General features: G+C 44.2%; 3 protein-coding genes across 3 annotated transcripts; 2 read left to right on the top strand and 1 right to left on the bottom strand.

Moving 5' to 3' along the window:
- The first annotated feature begins 313 nt into the window (after positions 1 to 313).
- On the top strand, positions 314 to 3,492 carry LOC132455593 (toll-like receptor 2). Its single transcript, XM_060049481.1, has 2 exons — positions 314 to 451; positions 574 to 3,492. Exons 1-2 carry the CDS (start codon positions 438 to 440, stop codon positions 3,047 to 3,049), a joined length of 2,490 nt encoding a protein of 829 aa, XP_059905464.1. The 5' UTR covers positions 314 to 437; the 3' UTR covers positions 3,050 to 3,492.
- A 5,703-nt stretch (positions 3,493 to 9,195) lies between these two features.
- LOC132455591 (toll-like receptor 2) lies at positions 9,196 to 11,964 on the bottom strand. Its single transcript, XM_060049479.1, has 2 exons — positions 11,875 to 11,964; positions 9,196 to 11,722 (listed from the first exon to the last, which is right to left on the bottom strand). Exons 1-2 carry the CDS (start codon positions 11,886 to 11,888, stop codon positions 9,247 to 9,249), a joined length of 2,490 nt encoding a protein of 829 aa, XP_059905462.1. The 5' UTR covers positions 11,889 to 11,964; the 3' UTR covers positions 9,196 to 9,246.
- A 5,123-nt stretch (positions 11,965 to 17,087) lies between these two features.
- LOC132455590 (toll-like receptor 2) lies at positions 17,088 to 20,333 on the top strand. The gene is made up of 2 exons (XM_060049478.1): positions 17,088 to 17,282; positions 17,414 to 20,333. Exons 1-2 carry the CDS (start codon positions 17,269 to 17,271, stop codon positions 19,887 to 19,889), a joined length of 2,490 nt encoding a protein of 829 aa, XP_059905461.1. The 5' UTR covers positions 17,088 to 17,268; the 3' UTR covers positions 19,890 to 20,333.
- The last annotated feature ends 222 nt before the right edge of the window (positions 20,334 to 20,555 follow it).

Below are 20,555 nucleotides of genomic sequence, written 5' to 3'. Positions count from 1 at the left end.
TAAATTCTAGCATATTCTCCAAAAGATCTTATTTCTAAGGAAAGGTCTTTTAACATTTGAAAGAAATAGATTAAGTTTATTCATGATGTAAATACATCTCATTTTGAAGTTCAAATGAGAAATAAATTATAATATTCTACATTACACAATAAATATTATTTTTTCATGCCCTTTAATCCTTATCCAATAGCTTTTACGTTTGTTTCTAACCAATCCATCAACCTCATTAAATAGCATACAAAGGAATGCACAAATCTGGGAAAACTTAAACGTTTCTTTGCAGCCCAATTTAAGATGAATTGCTCAATGTTAACAAAGGAAAAGGGAAATGAGCCAAAAGGGTGTTTTGTGCACATTTAAAAAAGGGAAGATATAAATTCACTCCCTCCCAAAGCACTAACCTGAGACATTGTGTATGCTTCTGGGATCTAGTAGATATGGCCATGAAAAGGTAAAAGTACTTTTTTAACTATGATGAAATTTGGTGGTGCAAATATTAATCCAAAGTTAATTTGTTAAGTATTCTGCTACAATAATGATTAACAGTTCACCGACTTCTTTTTATGTCTACAGTGTGCGAGTAGCATTGCTATTATGGACAACAGCTCTCTTGTCTTGGAGGACCCTCTGCCTGGCCGAGCTGATGGAGGACCAAGGGCATGCATCGTGTGTCACTTCCAGTCGACGAGATAAGAACCTCTCCGGTCAGAATCTTACCAATGTTCCTTTGGATCTGAATAATGAGACGCAGTCCCTTGACATTTCTCACAACCCCCTTGTGAAACTGCAGGCAGCCCCCTTCCAAAGACTCTCACAACTCTGCTTCCTGAAGGCTACCAGCTGTGGTCTGAGGGTAATAAATCCTGGCTTATTCGTTCATACCCCGAAACTGAAATTCCTGAACATATCTAACAATTTGTTAGATCAGATCCCTGATCTATCACTGCCACTGCTTAAGATCCTGGACTTGGCCGGCAACCAATATGGCAGCTATAAATTACCGGCCACTTTTCAGACGTTGGCAAATCTGTCCGCCCTTTATTTGGGAAGTGAAAATGCTTTACAAGTGGACTTCAATGATTTTGATTCCCTGTCGGATAGCTTGTTGAAACATCTCATCCTTGGAGGAGGTGTTGAGTGGCAACGGTACGATCGTGGTTCTCTTGCGAAGATGAAATCCCTCCAGAAGATAACCCTCAAAGTGCCTTTTTGTGAGAACTTTGATTTATTTGAAAACCTGCTGGAAGATGTGAATGAAACGCAAACAACCGATTTAGAGTTGGTCAACATACTTCCTAACCTCTGCAATGTGACCGGGGACCCTTTTAGGAGCCTGAGAGCGATGCCACTCATAAAGGATTTCACCATTGTAAACACTTGGATTAACAGCAGTTTCTTTGTGTTATTTTTGAAGAATGTTCTACTTTCCAATGTTCGAACACTTACATTTGTAAACGTAACCTACAATGAAGATACAGCTGAAGGATTTAGGTTCCCCACTCTGAATCACACCATCGTCCTACGGTCCCTTATATTTGATGGAGTAAATCATTACCAATACAGATACCCCTCTATTGAAATTAGTGTGGACATGTTTTCCAAGATGGACTATTTAAAGTTCTCAGGCACAGGAATGAACATTGTACCTTGCAAGGTTATGTCCTCCTTGCCGTCCCTGGAAACCCTGGACCTCTCAAACAACCTACTGTCTGACACAGGGTTCTGGTGGTCTGGGTGCTCCTATACCTCGGTGTTTCCCAAACTAAGGCACCTCTCTTTGAGCAAAAACCGCTTCGTTGACCTTTCCTTCATCGCTCAGCACACCCACCAGATGAAGTACCTGGAATCTTTTGACTTGAGTTTCAACTCCATTTTTTTGGATAAACCGTGCTTTTGGCCCATCCACATCACATCACTGAGCCTGAGCAACAACAACCTGGGCAACAAAGTATTTTCCTTCCTGTCCCAGTATTTACAGCGAATTGACCTGTCAAAGACAGGCATCACCGCCCTAACAAAAGAAGACCTTTTGCAATTTCCCATGTTGACACACCTTTTCCTGAGCTTCAACAGCATTAAGGTCATCCCTACGGATCTATCCCCCACCTTGGTCAGTCTGTACATAGATCAGAATTCCATGACATCCATCTCCCGGGAGTCTCTGGCGGGTCTTCCAAGTCTCAGGACTCTGAAAGCTGGAGACAACCCCTTTGTCTGCTCCTGTGACTCCTATTGGTTCATGACTGCTCTGAACAAATCCTTGCTGCCCGACTGGCCCTTGGATTATACCTGCAGCACTCCCCCTTCTGTGGCTGACCTGCCGATGTCCGAGTACAGAACCAGCAGGATGTCCTGTGAGGCCTGGCTTCAGGCTGCCGTGGCGTTGCCCGTGACGATGCTCATCGTGCTGGCCCTTGGCTCTGCGTTCTACGCCTGTGACGGAGTGTGGTACACCAAGATGCTGTGGATGTGGATCCGCGTGAAGAGAAGAGGCCAGAAGCAGGCAAACCTGCTGAACAACACGACGTTTCGGTACCACTCGTTCATCTCCTACAGCCACCAAGACTCCGCCTGGGTGGAGAGCAAGCTGGTGCCGTCCCTGGAAGGGGCCGGAATCTCCCTGTGCATCCACGAGCGAGACTTTGTGCCCGGCCAGTGGATCGTGGATAACATCATCAACTGTGTGGAGGAGAGCTACAAGACACTGTTTGTGCTGTCCAACCACTTTGTGCAGAGTGAATGGTGTAACTACGAACTCTTCTTTGCCCAGCATAGAGCTATTGACGCCCAGCAAGACTCCCTGGTCTTCATCCTGTTGGAGCCTATTCCGACCAACTCTCTGCCCAAGAAGTTTTTGAAACTGAGGAAATTGCTGATGCAGCAGACATACCTGGAGTGGCCCAAGGATGAGCGAAAGCAGCAGGTGTTCTGGGTCAACCTTAGGTCTATGCTACAGGTGGCGGACCACCGGATCCTGAAGGACATGGCCCTAGAGTTAACCCAAAGCGCTTCTCTGATCCCAGACGATTTGGTTCCTTTGTTAAAATGATGACTGCAGTCTAAAATGAAAATTGTGTGTGGCCCATTCAAAGACAAATGTTTTTCATTTTAACTATGATTGCCTGAATGAAACTCGACAAAACTGATCAATTAAAGTATTTTTTCCGTACATATTTCTGGTAAAACTTACTTTCTTTTTAGTTTAAGTACTGCATTACTTTTGATTTCTGTTGATTGTATTCATCAATATTTTTCTTTCCTATGTTTGTTACGAAAGTAAATGTCTCCACTCAGTGTCAATATAGAGAAATGCACGCCATTGCATCGCGTGGTGCAATAGGATATTTTTAAAAAATATACAGACGACGTAGCCTGCATATGAAATTTACGAAAACATCTATCTATGTAAATGTGTTTATAAAGACGCAGCCTTTGCGATATCCGAAGCTGTTAATTCTCATTTCGCATTTCAATAAAGAACTTTTAAATCAGTGTCTTCGGCTCTCTACTGCCTGCATAGTTTACAAAACACCAAAAAAGGAAGTGTTGTCAAACGTTGTCAACGCTCCTTGCTTTAAACTTGACAAGTGTGTCAACTGCCTTATAGTGTAGGAGGATGAACCGAGATGGTGGGACACAGAACGCTTCGGGTGGGTACCAGATAACATTGTTTGTTTTTTTTAGCTTGCTCGTCGGTGTCAACCATTACCAGTGTGCCCACACCAGAGGGGTACTTTAACTCTTATCAACCCTCCGGGGAGACACACGCAGCACTTTCCCTTCTGCCCGACGCTTCACAACAAAACAACACAGCAACACACACCACAGCACAGCTGGGCCCCCGTTTCCCGATAACGATGGATCCAAGCTCGTACCATCGTTCTCACAAAGGATCTTACGAACCTTCGGAAATTTCTTTGGAGCGTTTCGTGAAACTCCTCTTGACATGAACACACGTGCACTGCTCTAACGACGTTCGGAGTCTTGTAACTGTCCACTGACACGGTGCCGAAATGGACTCTGTAGGAGGGGGAGACACAGGAATGTCGCAGGAAAATGGGGTTAAAAAGGGTTAAAATATCTCCCCATCAAGGCCAACACCAGAGTATCCCACGAAAAGAATAGACAGCAATAATATGAATGCTACAAATATTAAAACACAATTGATCAGGCCTAGGCCGACATATGCTTTATCAGTTCTAATCCTGAATGCCCTGTGCGTATATTTTTTCACAGCATTTTTCCCCACTGAAATAATTCCAAATTACAAAAATCAAAAATACATTGTGTGACAACTACATTTATCTTCATGTGCTGAAACAGGCTTTTCGCAGCAAAGAGGGCAGACTTTATCTGATTCCGCATTAGGTTTCATTGATTGGCGCGCACTCTCTAGTCTAGAATCTTTGGTGTAAACATTAAAAATGCAACGTTCCATTCATTCATTATCATTCGAACGCAGAGGCTGGGCATTGACACACGGCAATTGCTGACCCGATTAGGAGAGCTTGGTCTAGATCCTGCCCATATTGTGAGTGAGGGGGTAACATCCCCCGTTATTCACGGTGCAGGCTTTCTTGGTTCACTGGAAAAGGCGGGGCTGCTCACAGACTCTAGACCTCTTCAGAATAATTTGCATACTCCCGAACGATTCTTTTTTTTTTTATGAATGAAGGCGCACGCAATGATGAGTTCATGTCTGAGCGTAGGCTACAAACGCGATTAACTATGGTCAGGGATGTTCGTAACTGTCTAGACACGGTCCAATAAATAGTGAACTTCTCACAGCCTCACCGAAGCGCCTACAGTGCTTAATGGAAATGATCGCAACAAAAAACGCGTGCAGAAATTCTCCGACACCTGCTGGTCTCAGAATGATTCATGTACAGTATGTCTTCTGTCATTGATCAATATGTGGACATTTTAATCACGATGGTTGAATTAAAAACAGATGGAAACAGCAAGTGCAGCACGAAAGCGACCTCCCACAAAAGAGCAATGGAATCATTTGATTTTATTATATGCCTTGTGACGTGGCGTTTACCGGCGGTAACCACTGTTTTTGGGGTACTGCGGAATTGCTCCAGCTGGACATTCAGTGGTATTGGATGTGTTTTAATAAAACACATCCAATACCACGGAATGTCCAGCTGGCGACTCCACTGAGGCTAAAGTAACAACAATGTTGTTAGCACCCTACGAGTGCCCCTGGAGCTCTCTTTAGCTACGAACTTTTTCACGACGTTCGTTACCAACGATGCTTTCGGGAAACGGTGTGAAACCTGTACGATGCTCGGACGACGAACTTCACGAACCACTAAAGGCAAGCCCACACCGGACCGAAAATCGGCGTCCGTGAGAAAATCGGCGTCGGTGACATGAATCTATTTGGTGTGGTCGCTCAAATCGGCCACGTCTGCGTTCACTTCAGCCGATGTGTAATCGGCCGAATCGGGCAGTTGGTCCGGTAAAGGCAACCACACACCGGACCAACTGCCCGATTCGCGTCGGTGAATGAAGTCGGGCTATTTCATCTGGCCGAATCGAACACCGACATGGATGGTACACACCTACGGGATTACAGCCGACGCCGTACGTTCCATGCTTGCGCGTGCTCTTCTTCGATTACACTGTTTATCTGGTATGTTTACCATCCTCACTTCTGGGCTTCACTGATTCGCTAGCTGCTAGCCCTCGACCAATCAGAATGGCAAAAGAATGACCGACTCGAATGGCCGATTACACATCTTGAATTTGCTGAAATGAACGCAGACGTGGGCGATTTGATCGACCACACCAAATAGACTCATTTCACCGACGCCGATTTTCTCACAGACGCCGATTTTCAGTTCGGTGTGGGCTTGCATTAAGGCTAACGATGCTTTCGGGAAACGGGGCCCTGGGCTCAAGATATGAGCGCTGTCAGCCGCCAGCCCACGGCCGCACCCCGGGCGTTTAGCTTTTAAAGGATAGACAACGACGAAGCCCTTCGGACACGGTGTCATTTTGCTGTCGGTGTCGTTTTACCTGCAGGTAACGTTCTTGGTCCAGCCTCCTGTTATCGCCGGAGCCGCCATGGACGCTGCTGCACCCGGATCTTCCTGAGAGCAGCACTTCACTTCGGAGATCATCGGGAACCAAGCGCGGATGGATTTTAGATTGGTGTTGTATATTCAATCAATTCCAGAGTAACGTGACGGCTATCGGCTCAGCAATAGCCGTGTGTCAATGCCCAGCCTCTGCGTTTGAATGACAATGAATGAAGGGAACGCTGCATTTTTTATGTTTAGGCCTACTCCAAAGATTCTACACTAGAGAGTGCGCGCCAATCAATGAAACCTCATGCGGAATCAGATAAAGTCTGCTCTCTTTGCTGAGAAAAGCATTTATCTTCATGTGTTTCACCACATGAAGATAAATGTAGTTGTCCCACAAGCTATTTTTGATTTTTGTAATGTGGAATTATTCCAGGGGGGAAAATGCCTTGAACAAATGTACGCATGTTCGGGATTAGGACTGATGTCGGCCTAGGCCTAATTAATTGTGTTTTAATATTTGTAGCATTCATATTATTGTAGTCAATTTTTTTCGTAGGATACACTGCTGTTGGCCTTGATGGGGAGATATTTTAACCCTTTTTAACCCCATTTTCCTGCGACATTCCTGTGTCTCCCCCTCCTACAGAGTCCATTTCGGCACCGTGTCAGTGGACAGTAACGATCCTATGAACGTCGTGCAGTGCACGCGCGTTCATGTTAAGAGGAGTTTCGGGGAACGCTCCAAAGAAATTTACGATGGTTCGCAAGATCCAACGTGAGAATGATCGTACAAGCGTGGATCCATCGTTATCGGGAAACGAGGCCCAGTGGTCGGCAACTGGCGGCCCGCGGACCATGACTGGCCCGCCAGACATAATATTGTAATGACCACAGGCGAGGTAGTGAGCGAAGTACGTTGATATCAGGTTTATTAGATTCCACACACAGACCAACAGGCGCAGCTCAACCGGAAAGCACAACACCCCAAACTCCCCCCCAGGGACCCCCTCTCAGACGGCCCGCCCCTTCCTCCCAAACCCTGTGACGCTACAATATCTTGCCCGCCAGATTATTCAGAAGTTATATGATTATTTAGATTTATTTGATTTATTTTTTTACATTTTGAATATCGAATATTATTCAATCAACTTTATTTTGTTTTTTATTTAAATGTATCAAATCCGGCTACTACTCCCGCGAGGTTAGAGACACACTCGTCACGGTCACGCGTAAGCTGCGAGGGGCTGAGCGGGAGTTATTGGAAACTATGCAATATTAAATTAAACTGAACACCCCTCTATGGCCTATACAACAACCATTGGGATCAGACATTACTATTTTTGTGTGATACTGCGAGTAGAGAAAGGTAGGAGCTGTTGGCAAAAGTAGGCCTACACAAAAGATTTAAGACGCCAAGCTCGGAGACTTTGATGTTTAACACAAGCAGAGTCGCTGATGAGGCTACTTCGCCTACAGCTCTTCTAACGATGAGTAGGCTGGGAACGGAGGTTTGTGTGAGTCAGTCAGCACCCACCATGGTGCGTGTGTGTGTGTGTGTTACAGCGTGTGTGTGTGTGTGTGTGTGTGTGTGTGTGTGTGTGTGTGTGTGTGTGTGTGTGTGTGTGTGTGTGTGTGTGTGTGTGTGTGTGTGTGTGTTACAGCGTGTGTGTGCGTGTGTGCGCGGTCAGTCAGCACCCGCCGTGGTGTGTGTGGGGTTGTGTGTTTTGTTTCAAGAGCGGATGCTGCTTTTTTAGGTGCACAACTGCCCTCTCTCCAGCTATTGAGTATTCTCGAAGAAAGTTGTCCAATCCCGGGTTGCTTTGAACTTACTTCATTTATTATAAAGTCGTCGGCATGTTTCGGCATGGTAAGTGAAGCTATACGGAGGGAATTGAATCTAACACGTGTGAGAGGAAAATACCGTGATCTACGTCAAGCCCCCGGGCTAAGGCCCGGGGTCTCTCCGCGCCGTCTACCTATTGAACTCTGGCCTGTTCACTTGACGTCCTCCGATAGAGGACGTCAAGTGGGCGTGGCCTATGCAGTGGGCGTGGCCGTAATGGCTTCGGCTTCTTCACCTAATTAAAGGTGATGCCTTCTGTGGTGGAGCAGCCTTCAATAAGGTCTTGCTCCCCTTGTGGCTATGTGAGGGTAATGCAGCTTCTTATATGTTTGGTCCTACTCCCTAGTGGTTAAGTGAGGGAAATACAGCTTGTGTTCTTAAAATACGTAACACAGCATAGACAGGAAAGGAGGAGCGGCTTTACGCGTGGCCTTGGCATACAATGAGACCCTTTCTACGGACACTTTTACCTGCAGGCTCCGCTGCAGAACCAGGTTGACAACTGCCTCATAACATGATCAGGCATGACATTTACGTGATTTGGGCATACCCTTGTTTATATGTACGTCTTTATAGAGTAATCTAGTGTGTGGCATATGACTAAGCCAACTGACGGGCCTGCGTCGCAGTTCCAGATGCATTTTCATTCGTCAATTCCTTGAACTAGCCTTTGATAACCTTCTGGCCCGCCAAATATTGGCTGGAATTTTTTTGGCCCGGGGCCAAACTTACTTGCCGACCCCGACCGACACTATGCATAGTTGACACACTGTCAAGTTTAAAGCAAGGAGCGTTGACAACGTTTGACAACACGTCCTTTTTTGTTGTTGTATAAACTATGCGGGTGGTTTATAGAGAGGCACGATGTGGGTATTGTAGTCCAAACTGTCAGGGGTGTTTGATTTAAAAGTTCTTTATTGAAATACGAAATGAGAATTAACATCTTTGGATATCACAAAGGACTTGTCTTTATACAAACATTTGCATAGATACATGTTCTCATGAATATGAAATATCATATGTAGGCTACATCATCTGTATATTTTTTAACAATGTCCTATTGAAAAACGCCATGCAATGGCGTGCGTTTCTCTATATGGACACTGGGTGGAGACATTTACTTTCATAAAAAACATAGAAGGAAAAATATTATCGTTTACAATCAACAGAAATCAAAAGTAATGCAGTACTGAAACGAAAACTAAAGAAAGTTTTACCAGAAATATATAGAGAAAAAATACTGCAATTGATCAGTTTTGTCGAGTTTCATTTAGGCAATCATAGTTAAAAAAAAAAAAGTTTTTATTTTTTTTTGTGTGTCCCTTTGAAAGGGACACACACATTTTTCATTTTAGACTGCAGTCATCATTTTAACAAAGGAACCAAATCGTCTGGGATCAGAGAAGCGCTTTGGGCTAACTCTAGAGCCATATCCTTCAGGATCCGGTGGTCCGCCACCTGTAGCATAGACCTGAGGTTGACCCAGAACACCTGCTGCTTTCGCTCATCCATGGGCCACTCCAGGTACGTCTGCTGCATCAGCAATCTCCTCAGTTTCAAGAACTTCTTGGGCAGAGAGTTGGTCGGAATAGGCTCCAACAGGATGAAGACCAGGGAGTCTTGCTGGGCGTCAATAGCTCTATGCTGGGCAAAGAAGAGTTCGTAGTTACACCATTCACTCTGAACAAAGTGGTTGGACAGCACAAACAGCGTCTTGTAGCTCGCCTCCACGCAGTTGATGATGTTGTCCACGATCCACTGGCCGGGCACAAAGTCTCGCTCGTGGATGCACAGGGAGAGTCCGGCCCCTTCCAGGGACGGCACCAGCTTGCTCTCCACCCAGGCGGAGTCTTGGTGGCTGTAGGAGATGAACGAGTGGTACCGAAACGTTGTGTTGTTCAGCAGGTTGGCCTGCTTCTGGCCTCTCCTCTTCACGCGGATCCACACCCACAGCATCTTGGTGTACCACACTCCGTCACAGGCGTAGAACGCAGAGCAAAGGGCCAGCACGATGAGCATCGTCACGGGCAACGCCACGGCAGCCTGAAGCCAGGCCTCACAGGACATCCTGCTGGTTCTGTACTCGGACATCGGCAGGTCAGCCACAGATGGGGGAGTGCTGCAGGTATAATCCAAGGGCCAGTCGGGCAGAAAGGATTTGTTCAGAGTAGTTATGAACCAATAGGAGTCACAGGAGCAGACAAAGGGGTTGTCTCCAGCTTTCAGAGTCCGGAGACTTGGAAGACCCGCCAGAGACTCCCGGGAGACGGATGTAATATAATTCTGGTCTATGTACAGACTGACCAAGGTGGGTGATAGATCCGTAGGGATGACCTTAATGCTGTTGGAGCTCAGGAAAAGGTGGGTCAACATGGGAAATTGCAAAAGGTCTTCTTGTGTTAGGGCGGTGATGTCTGTCTTTGACAGGTCAATTTGCTGTAAATACTGGGACAGGAAGGAAAATACTTTGTGGCCCAGGTTGTTGTTGCTCAGGCTCAGTGATGTGATGTGGATGGGCCAAAAGCACGGTTTATCCAAAACAATGGAGTTGAAACTCAAGTCTAGAGATTCCAGGTACTTCATCTGGTGGGTCTGCTGAGCGATGAAGGAAAGGTCAACAAAGCGGTTTTTGCTCAAAGAGAGGTGCCTTAGTTTGGGGAACACCGAAGTATGGGAGCATATAGACGGCCAGAAACCTGTTTCAGTCAGTACGTTGTTTGAGAGGTCCAGCGTTGCCAGGGACGGCAAGGAGGAGATAAGGTTGTATGGTACAGTGTTTATTTTTGAGCCTGATACCTTCAAATAGTCCATCTTGGAAAACATGTCCACACTAATTTCTATAATGGGGTATTTGTATTGGTAATGTTTAACGCTATCAAATATAACCGAACTTAAGACCATTGTGTGATTCAGAGTGGGGAACTTAAATCCATCAGGTGTATCTTCGCTGTAGGTTATGTTTGCAAATGTAATCATTCTAACATTCGAAAGAAAAACATTCTTTAAAAACATTACCATGAAACTGCTGTTAATCCAAGTGTTTACAATGGTTAAATTTTTTACCAGTGGCATGGTTCTCAGGGTCCTGAAAGGGTCCCCGGTCACATTGCAGAGGTCAGGAAGTACGTTGACCAGCTCTAAATCGGTTGTTTGCGTTTCATTCACATCTTCCAGCAGGTTTTCAAATAAATCAAGGTTCTCACAAAAAGGCACTTTGAGTGTTATCTTCTGGAGGGATTTCATCTTTGCGAGAGAACCACGAACGTACCGTTGCCACTCAACACCTCCTCCAAGGATGAGATGATGCAATGAGCTATCCGAGAGGGAATCAAAATCATCTAAGTCCACTTGTAAAGCATTTACACTTCCCAAGTAAAGGACAGACAGATTTGCCAATGTCGCAAATGTGGCCGGTAATTGATAGCTGTCATATTGGTTGCCGCCCAAGTCAAGAATCTTCAGCAGTGGCAGCGATAGATCAGGGATGTTTTCTAACAAATTGTTAGATATGTTCAGGAATTCCAGTTTTGGGGTATGGCAGAACACGCCAGGATTTATCAGCCTCAGACCACAGCTGGTAGCCTTCAGGAAGCAGAGTTGTGAGAGTCTTTGGAAGGGAGCTACTTGCAGTTCCACTAGGGGGTTGTAAGAAATGTCCAAGTACTGTGTCTCATTATTCAGATCCAAAGGAACATTGGTAAGATTCTGACCGGAGAGGTTCTGAACTCGTCGTCTGGAAGTGACGCACGATGCATACCCTTGGTCCTCTATCAGCTCGGCCAGGCAGAAGGTCCTCCAAGACAAGAGAACTGTTGTCCATAATAGCAATAATACTTGCACACTGTAAATTATAAAAAGAAGTCGGTGAACAGTTAATAATTATTGTATCAGAATACTTAACAAATGAACTTTGTATTAATTTTGCACCCCCAAATAGCATTGGAAACCCGTGTAAATAATTTCCTAATTTCCTCCATCATTTCCTCAGCTTACCTTTTTATGGCCATATCTCATAGATCAGAAAACCATACAAGAAACAGCTACAAAGTCTTTCGTTGGTGCTATGGGAAGGAACGGATTCATATCTCCCATTTTATAACGAGGTGTGAAAATTAATTGCCATCATCTTATTTCCTTTTTTCTTTTGTGAACATTGAGCAATTCCTCTTTAGCTGAAAATTAATTTCTGCTTTCCTTTGTATTTGTATTTAGTATGCATGCGTTGAAGCCTATTTAAAAATGTTTTATCTGATAGACCTTAATACATCAGCTGGTTTGCTTAAGACGTTTAAATCGTTGAAAGTCAAACTACAGTTAAGTAGTAGTCTGTTATTTCTTTCCAGGAGAATCCCAGGACCCGTCCTCCTTTACTTTTGAGCATTTCATGTTACCCACGCAATGTGGGTATTGTAGACCAAACCGTCAGGGCCGAAGACACTGTCTGATTTAATAGTTCTTTATTGAAATGCAAAATGATAATTAACAGCTTCAGATATCGCAAAGGCTTTCTTTATACACACATTTACATAGATACATGTTTTAATAAACTTCATATGTAGGCTACATCGTCGGTAAATGTTTTAACAATATCCTATTGAACCACGCAATGCAATGGCGTGCATTTCTCTATTTGGACACTGGGTCGAGAAGTTTACATTAATATCAAACATACAAATGAAAAAAATTAATCGAATATATTCAAAAGCAATCAAAAGTAATGCAGTACTTTAACTAAAAAGAAAGTAAGTTTTACCAGAAATATATACTGAAAAAAATACTGTAATTGATCAGTTTTGTCGAGTTTCATTTAGGCAATCATAGTTCAAATGAAAAAAATATTTATCTTTGAAAGGGACAAACAAAATTTTAATTTTGAAGTCATCATTTTAACAAAGGATCCAAATCGTCTGGGATCAGAGAAGCGCTTTGGGCTAACTCTAGGGCCATATCCTTCAGGATCCGGTGGTCCGCCACCTGTAGCATAGACCTGAGGTTGACCCAGAACACCTGCTGCTTTCGCTCATCCATGGGCCACTCCAGGTACGTCTGCTGCATCAGCAATCTCCTCAGTTTCAAGAACTTCTTGGGCAGAGAGTTGGTCGGAATAGGCTCCAACAGGATGAAGACCAGGGAGTCTTGCTGGGCGTCAATAGCTCTATGCTGGGCAAAGAAGAGTTTGTAGTTACACCATTCACTCTGCACAAAGTGGTTGGACAGCACAAACAGCGTCTTGTAGCTCGCCTCCACGCAGTTGACTGCAATTCAAGACTAAATTATGCGTAACATTGAATAATAAACTAAAAACACACTATAAATCTCTAGTGTGTGTGTATATACGTATATAATCTATTGTATTGGCTCATGTGTATATAGGGCATGTTTTTTTTTGTTTTCCAGCCTACATTCAGAATGTAACAGCTTCATTATGAATACATTTGAACTGGGTAAATCATAGGGTGTGTGTTTGGGTGTGTTTGGGTGTGTTGTGGTAACCCGGCACGGTGAGCGTACCACCACCTCCCGAAACAGGACACAACTTTGCTGGGCAAAAGCCAAAAAGGCATGTTTAATCCAAAATCAAACAAAGTCTCATACTTTAAATAATATAACAACGAAAAAAAACCTGGGAGGAATCGACGGTCCTATCCCCCGTGGGTGGAATCCCGTCGCCCACGTGGACCGGTCTCCTCTCCGTACAGGAGCTCCAGGGCTGGGAGAGCCCCGAAGGAGTGGAGAAGCAGGCTGTTGAAGCCCTGCTCCTCCACCTGTTCCTCAGGTGCTCTGCATGTCCTTAATTGGCCCGGGCCGGGCCGGGTTGTGTGTGTGTGTGTGTGTGTGTGTGTGTGTGTGTGTGTGTGTGTGTGTGTGTGTGTGTGTGTGTGTGTGTGTGTGTGTGTGTGTGTGTGTGTGTGTGTGTGTGTGTGTGTGTGTGTGTGTGTGTGTGTGTGTGTGTGTGTGTGTGTGTGTGTGTGTGTGTGTGTGTGTGTGTGTGTGTGTGTGTGTGTGTGTGTGTGTGTGTGTGTGTGTGTTTCTGAGAGAGAGAGAGAGAGAGAGAGAAATTGTTACATGCGGTATGTGAGCTTGTTTATAAATCTCTTTATGGCTGTTTTTTTTTTGTGGTTGTGTTTTTTTTGTGTGTGTGTGTGTTTGTCTGGATTCCAACTTTGTCAGCTTTTTCAGACAAACACTATAGCCCACTTCCCTCCACATCATTGCGGAACAGTCATAGATTTGGAATAACCATGACCACTTGTGTGATGAAATGGTTTCAATTGTTTCAATTGGGAACGCGGAAAAAAATTGTGTGGCTCATTTATCACAGTGTCTCGTGATTCCATGTCACAATAATGGGCATGCTCCAATCCTGATGCGTTTCCCATACGGCTACCCGCCGTGAGGGAACTGATCGGTTGCTAGGCGATGGAGTGTCATCTGATTGGTCCTTGAAGCTGGACAATAAGAGGAACTGTAGTTGGTCTGCCCGGAATGAAGCAGGACTGTTTCTCACTATGAGATACATAGAAGACTGTTAAGGGCCCCCAAGCCAATGGGGGTCCCAACTTAAATAATAAACAAATATGTATGTTAATCAGAATCAGAATCAGAATCAGAATTGATCCCCGGGGGGAAATGATTTGTTCCAGGTGCTTTGTGCAAAGAGAAATTACAAGCATCATTATTCTTTTCGTATATTGTTTAGGAATTGTCCCCCCTGGATCTATACCATTTGGAATCAGAGGTGTTTTTTTAGACCTCTTTTCAGTTCTCATAATAGCTGCAGAAGTCCTAAACGTTCACAATTGTCGCTCACAGATTCACTTCCTGTTAAATCTCTAATCATCAGGTGAGACTAATCTAATAAAAGGTAGCCTTTCTGCTCTTATGTGTTCCTATTACATGATATGCATATTAGGCTGCCATGCAGACAAAGGGGAACATATTACCCCTTTAAAGGTGTACAGTGGAAGTTGTACAAACAAGGAAGAAAGCAAGGAACCATTTTGGCAGGGAGTCAACGCTCCAATAGGCACCATTACTTTATTTGAATTACAAGCGAGAGACAGACATCTGATGTTTGCGTCATAGTGTTTCTAGCCAAATGCTAATTTAAGACCCATGTCCCTAGTGGGGCTTTTGGTTAAAAATAATAATACAGATGAACGTAATTAAAAAGTAAGAAAATGGAAATGAAATAAAATGGAAAATCAAAGAAGACAATGTATGCAAGCATGATTGTTGTTGAATTTGACAAAATTTAGCCTGAACCATTGCCATCCACACTGATGGTCACACTGTGAGGAGGTTCCATCGAGTCCTACAACACAGGTCAATAATTATTGGCTTTGAATGTAGCCGATTAATTTCTTAAGATACTCGACAAAGAAGCACTATGAGCAATGATAAATGAATCAATAGCCGCAGACACTTAAAAGCGTTATTATTATTTCACTTTTTCATGTGTCTTATTTGTTTATTTGGACTCATCTAGACTCATCTTATCCAATCTTATGTCATCTGATGAATCAAATAAAAATGTATTTGAATCTTATCTTACTCTATCTTATCCAATTTAATGTTATCTATTCTAAATTCTAGTGAATTCTAAGGAAGTTCTAGCATACTCTCCAGAAAATCTCAGGTCTCAGGAAAGGTCTGTTAACATTTGACAGAAATCGATTAAAGGTCCCATGGCATGCTACTTTATGGATGCTTTAATATAGATATTAGTGGGGCCCTAACACAGTAATTGAAGACGTTCCCGAAATTCAGCCGTGGTGTAGAATAACAGCCACTACGAGCCAGTCGCACATTGAGCTTTCCCCAAATGAGCCGTTTCGGTGTCTGTAGCTTTAATGCAAATGAGGAGGAGAGAGGTAGGTCAAGGAGGATGGTGGTGGTGTGGCCCTGAGCAGCTTGCGGACACAGTACAATGCGCCCTGTTTACAGTGGATGTATCGCATACCGAGGAGCACACAGCCTTTGGCCCTGTTCTGTAAATATTCTAGAACACGCAGGAGTCCTGGAGCTCTATATCTAAATATTATCATATTATAAATAGATATCTATATCATATCATACATACTATCACGGCCAAAAGCTGTAACGGCCTCCAGACGATATTATGAATCTCAAACGACTGCGTCGGGTTCTGCGACGTCTCCGGTTCTTCCACGTCAACATCAATCTGAAGTAGACTGACCCACGACATGGAGGAGAAAGGGATTGTTGCCCGAGATTGTTGACTGCGATTGTCTCCCGCCGAAGCCTAGCTGCCGAGGGACCACCGCCTCGGCAGCAGGCAGCGCTTAGGCACCACCTCGGCGCTGCCTGCTGCCTGCTGCAGGAGGCGGTGGTCCCTCGGCAGTGGGCAGCGGGAAGCAGGGATCAAGAGGGAGACAATCGCGGACAAAAATCCCTTTCTCCTCCATGTCGTGGTTCATGTACCTCAGGGAGTCAAAGCCAAAATTCCTTTCCCCCAATTCCTTCTCAACCATGGCTGAGATAACCCGAACTACAGTCTTGTTGTGGAAATACCAGAGACGTCATAGAACCGACGTGTTATGCGCCATGACACCAACAGCAGAACGGTTATCCAAATAACAAAGTGTGCAACATTTGCCTTACAGTGTGTGTAATCACAAACACACACACACACACACACACATGTGGCGCTCGCACGGTCGTAGCTCATTGTCTCATTGGCGGGCCAAATTCTCAGGGCGGGCCAGGCAGAGAAAGGGGAGGAGATTGTCTCCTTATGACGACATATGGGGCCACATTCCAAATCAGCAAGCCTGAGCTTCCATTTTTTCTAAGGCGGGCAGGATACCTTGTGCTCGTTTTACACCAAACGCAAGTTTTAGCCACTGGGGGACCATAGGCAGGCTAGGGGAACTCATATTAATCATGAAGCGAGATTTTCATGCCATGGGACCTTTACGTTTATTCATGATGTAAATACAGAAAGTTCAAATGAGAAACATCTAATAATAATTGACATTATACAATAAATTTACTGTACATTGATATTGCTTTATTTTGTATACTGTTGTTGAATCACTGCTAATACATTATTTTCTTTGACTTCTTTCGTCACTTTTTCATGTCCTTTAATCCTTATCCAACAGCTGTTGCGTTTGTTTCTAACCAATCCTTCACCCTCATTAAATAGCATGCAAAGGAATGCAGAAATCTGTGAAATTCTAAAACGTTTGTTTGCAGCCCATCTTGAGATGAATTGCTCAATGTTAACAAAGGAAGTGGGAAATGAGCCAAAAATGTGTTTTTCAGCATATTTAAAAAAGGGAAGATATAAATTCATTCCTTCTCAAAGCACCAGCGAAGATGTTGTAGCTGTTTTGTGTATGGTTCTGGAATCTAGGAGATATGGCCATAAAAAGGTAAAAGTACTTTTTTAAATATGATGAAATTTGGTGGTGCACTGTTAAGGTATTCTGCTACAATAATGATTAATTACTAGAAAAAGATTTAATGATAAAGTTCGCAGACTTTTTTTTTTTTATGTTTACAGTGTGCAAATAGCACTGCTATTCTGGACAACAGCTCTCTTGTCTTGGAGGACCTTCGGCCTGGCCGAGCTGATAGAGGACCAAGGGTATGCATCGTGCGTCACTTCAAGACGACAAGTTCAGAACCTCTCCGGTCAGAATCTTACCAATGTTCCTTTGGATCTGAATAATGACATGCAGTACCTGGACCTTTCTCACAACCCACTGGTGGAACTGCAGGCAGCCCCGTTCCAAAGACTCTCACAACTCTGCTTCCTGAAGGCTACCAGCTGTGGTCTGAGGGTAATAAATCCTGGCGTATTCGTTCATACCCCAAAACTGAAATTCCTGAACATATCTAACAATTTGTTAGATTACATCCCTGATCTATCACTGCCACTGCTTAAGATCCTGGACTTGGCCGGCAACCAATATGACAGCTATCAATTACCGGCCACATTTGAGACGCTGGCAAATCTGTCTGCCCTTTACTTGGGAAGTGAAAATGCTTTACAAGTGGACTTCAATGATTTTGATTTCCTCTCGGATAGCTCATTGCATCATCTCATCCTTGGAGGAGGTGTTGAGTGGCAACGGTATGATCGTGGTTCTCTCACGAAGATGAAATCCCTCCAGAGGATAACCCTCAAAGTGCCTTTTTGTGAGAACCTTGATTTATTTGAAAACCTGCTCGAAGATGTGAACGAAACGCAAACAACTCATTTAGAGTTGGTCAATGTACTTCCTGACCTCTGCAATGTGACCGGGGACCCTTTCAGGAACCTGAGAACCATGCCACTAGTAACGCATTTAACCATTGTAAACACTTGGATTAACAGCAGTTTCATGATGATATTTTTAAAGAATGTTTTTCTTTCCAATGTTCGAACGATTATATTTGCAAACATAACCTACAGCGAAGATACACCTGAAGGATTTAAGTTCCCCACTCTGAATCACACAATGGTCCTACGTTCCGTTATATTTGATGGATTAAAACATCATCAATACAAATACCCCTCTATAGAAATTAGTGTGGACATGTTTTCCAAGATGGACTATTTGAAGTTCTCAGGCACAGGAATGAACACTGTACCTTGCAACCTTATATCCACCTTGCCGTCCCTGGAAACACTGGACCTCTCAAACAACGTTCTATCTGACACAGGGTTCTGGCCGTCTATATGCTCCTATACCTCGGTGTTCCCAAACCTAAGGCACCTGTCTTTGAGCAAAAACCGCTTTGTTGACCTTTCCTTCATCTCACAGCAGACCCACCAGATGAAGTACCTGGAATCTCTTGACTTGAGTTTCAACTCCATTGTTTTGGATAAGCCGTGCTTTTGGCCCATCCACATCACATCGCTGAACCTGAGCAACAACAACCTGGGCAACAAAGTATTTTCCTTCCTGTCCCAGTATTTACAGCAAATTGACCTGTCAAAGACAGGCATCACCACCCTAACAAAAGAAGACCTTTTGCAATTTCCCATGTTGACAAACCTTTTCCTGAGCTCCAACAGCATTAAGGTCATCCCTACGGATCTATCCCCCACCTTGGTCAGTCTGTACATAGGCCAGAATTATATTACATCCATCTCTCGGGAGTCTCTGGTGGGTCTTCCAAGTCTCAGGACTCTGAAAGCTGGAGACAACCCCTTTGTCTGCTCCTGTGACTCCTATTGGTTCATAAATACTATGAACAAATCCTTGCTGCCCGACTGGCCCTTGGATTACACCTGCAGCAATCCCCCATCTGTGGCTGACCTGCCGATGTCCGAGTACAGAACCAGCAGGATGACCTGTGAGGCCTGGCTTCAGGCTGCAGTGGCATTGCCTGTGACAATCCTCATTGTGCTGGCCCTTTGCTCTGCGTTCTACGCCTGTGACGGAGTGTGGTACACCAAGATGCTGTGGATGTGGATCCGCGTGAAGAGGAGAGGCCAGAAGCAGGCCAACCTGCTGAACAACACTACGTTTCGGTACCACTCGTTCATCTCCTACAGCCACCAAGACTCCGCCTGGGTGGAGAGCAAGCTGGTGCCGTCCCTGGAAGGGGCCGGACTCTCCCTGTGCATCCACGAGCGAGACTTTGTGCCCGGCCAGTGGATCGTGGATAACATCATCAACTGCGTGGAGGCGAGCTACAAGACGCTGTTTGTGCTGTCCAACCACTTTGTTCAGAGTGAATGGTGTAACTACGAACTCTTCTTTGCCCAGCATAGAGCTCTGGACGCCCAGCAAGACTCCCTGGTCTTCATCCTGTTGGAGCCTATTCCGACCAACTCTCTGCCCAAGAAGTTCTTGAAACTGAGGAGATTGCTGATGCAGCAGACGTACCTGGAGTGGCCCATGGATGAGCGAAAGCAGCAGGTGTTCTGGGTCAACCTCAGGTCTATGCTACAGGTGGCGGACCACCGGATCCTGAAGGATATGGCCCTAGAGTTAACCCAAAGCACTTCTCTGATCCCAGACGATTTGGTTCCTTTGTTAAAATGATGACTGCAGTCTAAAATGAAAAATGTGTGTGTCCCATTCAAAGATAAATATTATTTTCATTTTAACTTTGATTGCCTAACTGGAACTCGACAAAACTGATGAATTAAAGTGTTTTTTCTGTATATATTTCTGGTAAAACGTACTTTCGTTTCGTTTAAGTACTGCTTTACTTTTGATTTCTTAGATTGTATTCGATTCATATTTTTCTTCTGTACATTTGTTTTTAAAGTAAATGACTCAACCCAGTGTCCAGATAGAGAAATGCACGCCTTCGCATTGCGTGGTCAAAAGGATATTGTTAAAAAATATACAGACGATGTAGCCTACATATGAAATTTATCAAAACATGTGTCTATGTAAATGTTTGTATAAAGACACAGCCTTTGTTATATCCGAAGCTGTTAATTCTCATTTTACATTTAAATAAAGAACTATTAAATTAAACAGTGTCTTCGGCCCTGACAGTTTGGACTACAATACCCAAATCGCGTGGGTAACGCCAAAGGCTCAGAAGGAAAGGAGGACAGGTCCTGGGATTCTCCTTGAAAGAAATTACAGACAAACACATAACTGTAGTTTGCCTTTCAATTATTTAATCATCTTAAGCAAGCAAGCTGATGCATTAAGATCTATAAGATAAAACAATTTTAAATAGGCTTCAACGCA

Source organism: Gadus macrocephalus, chromosome 4, assembly GCF_031168955.1.
Source record: "Gadus macrocephalus chromosome 4, ASM3116895v1".
Lineage (NCBI taxonomy): Eukaryota > Metazoa > Chordata > Actinopteri > Gadiformes > Gadidae > Gadus > Gadus macrocephalus.
This window is presented reverse-complemented; position numbering and strand designations above follow the sequence as displayed.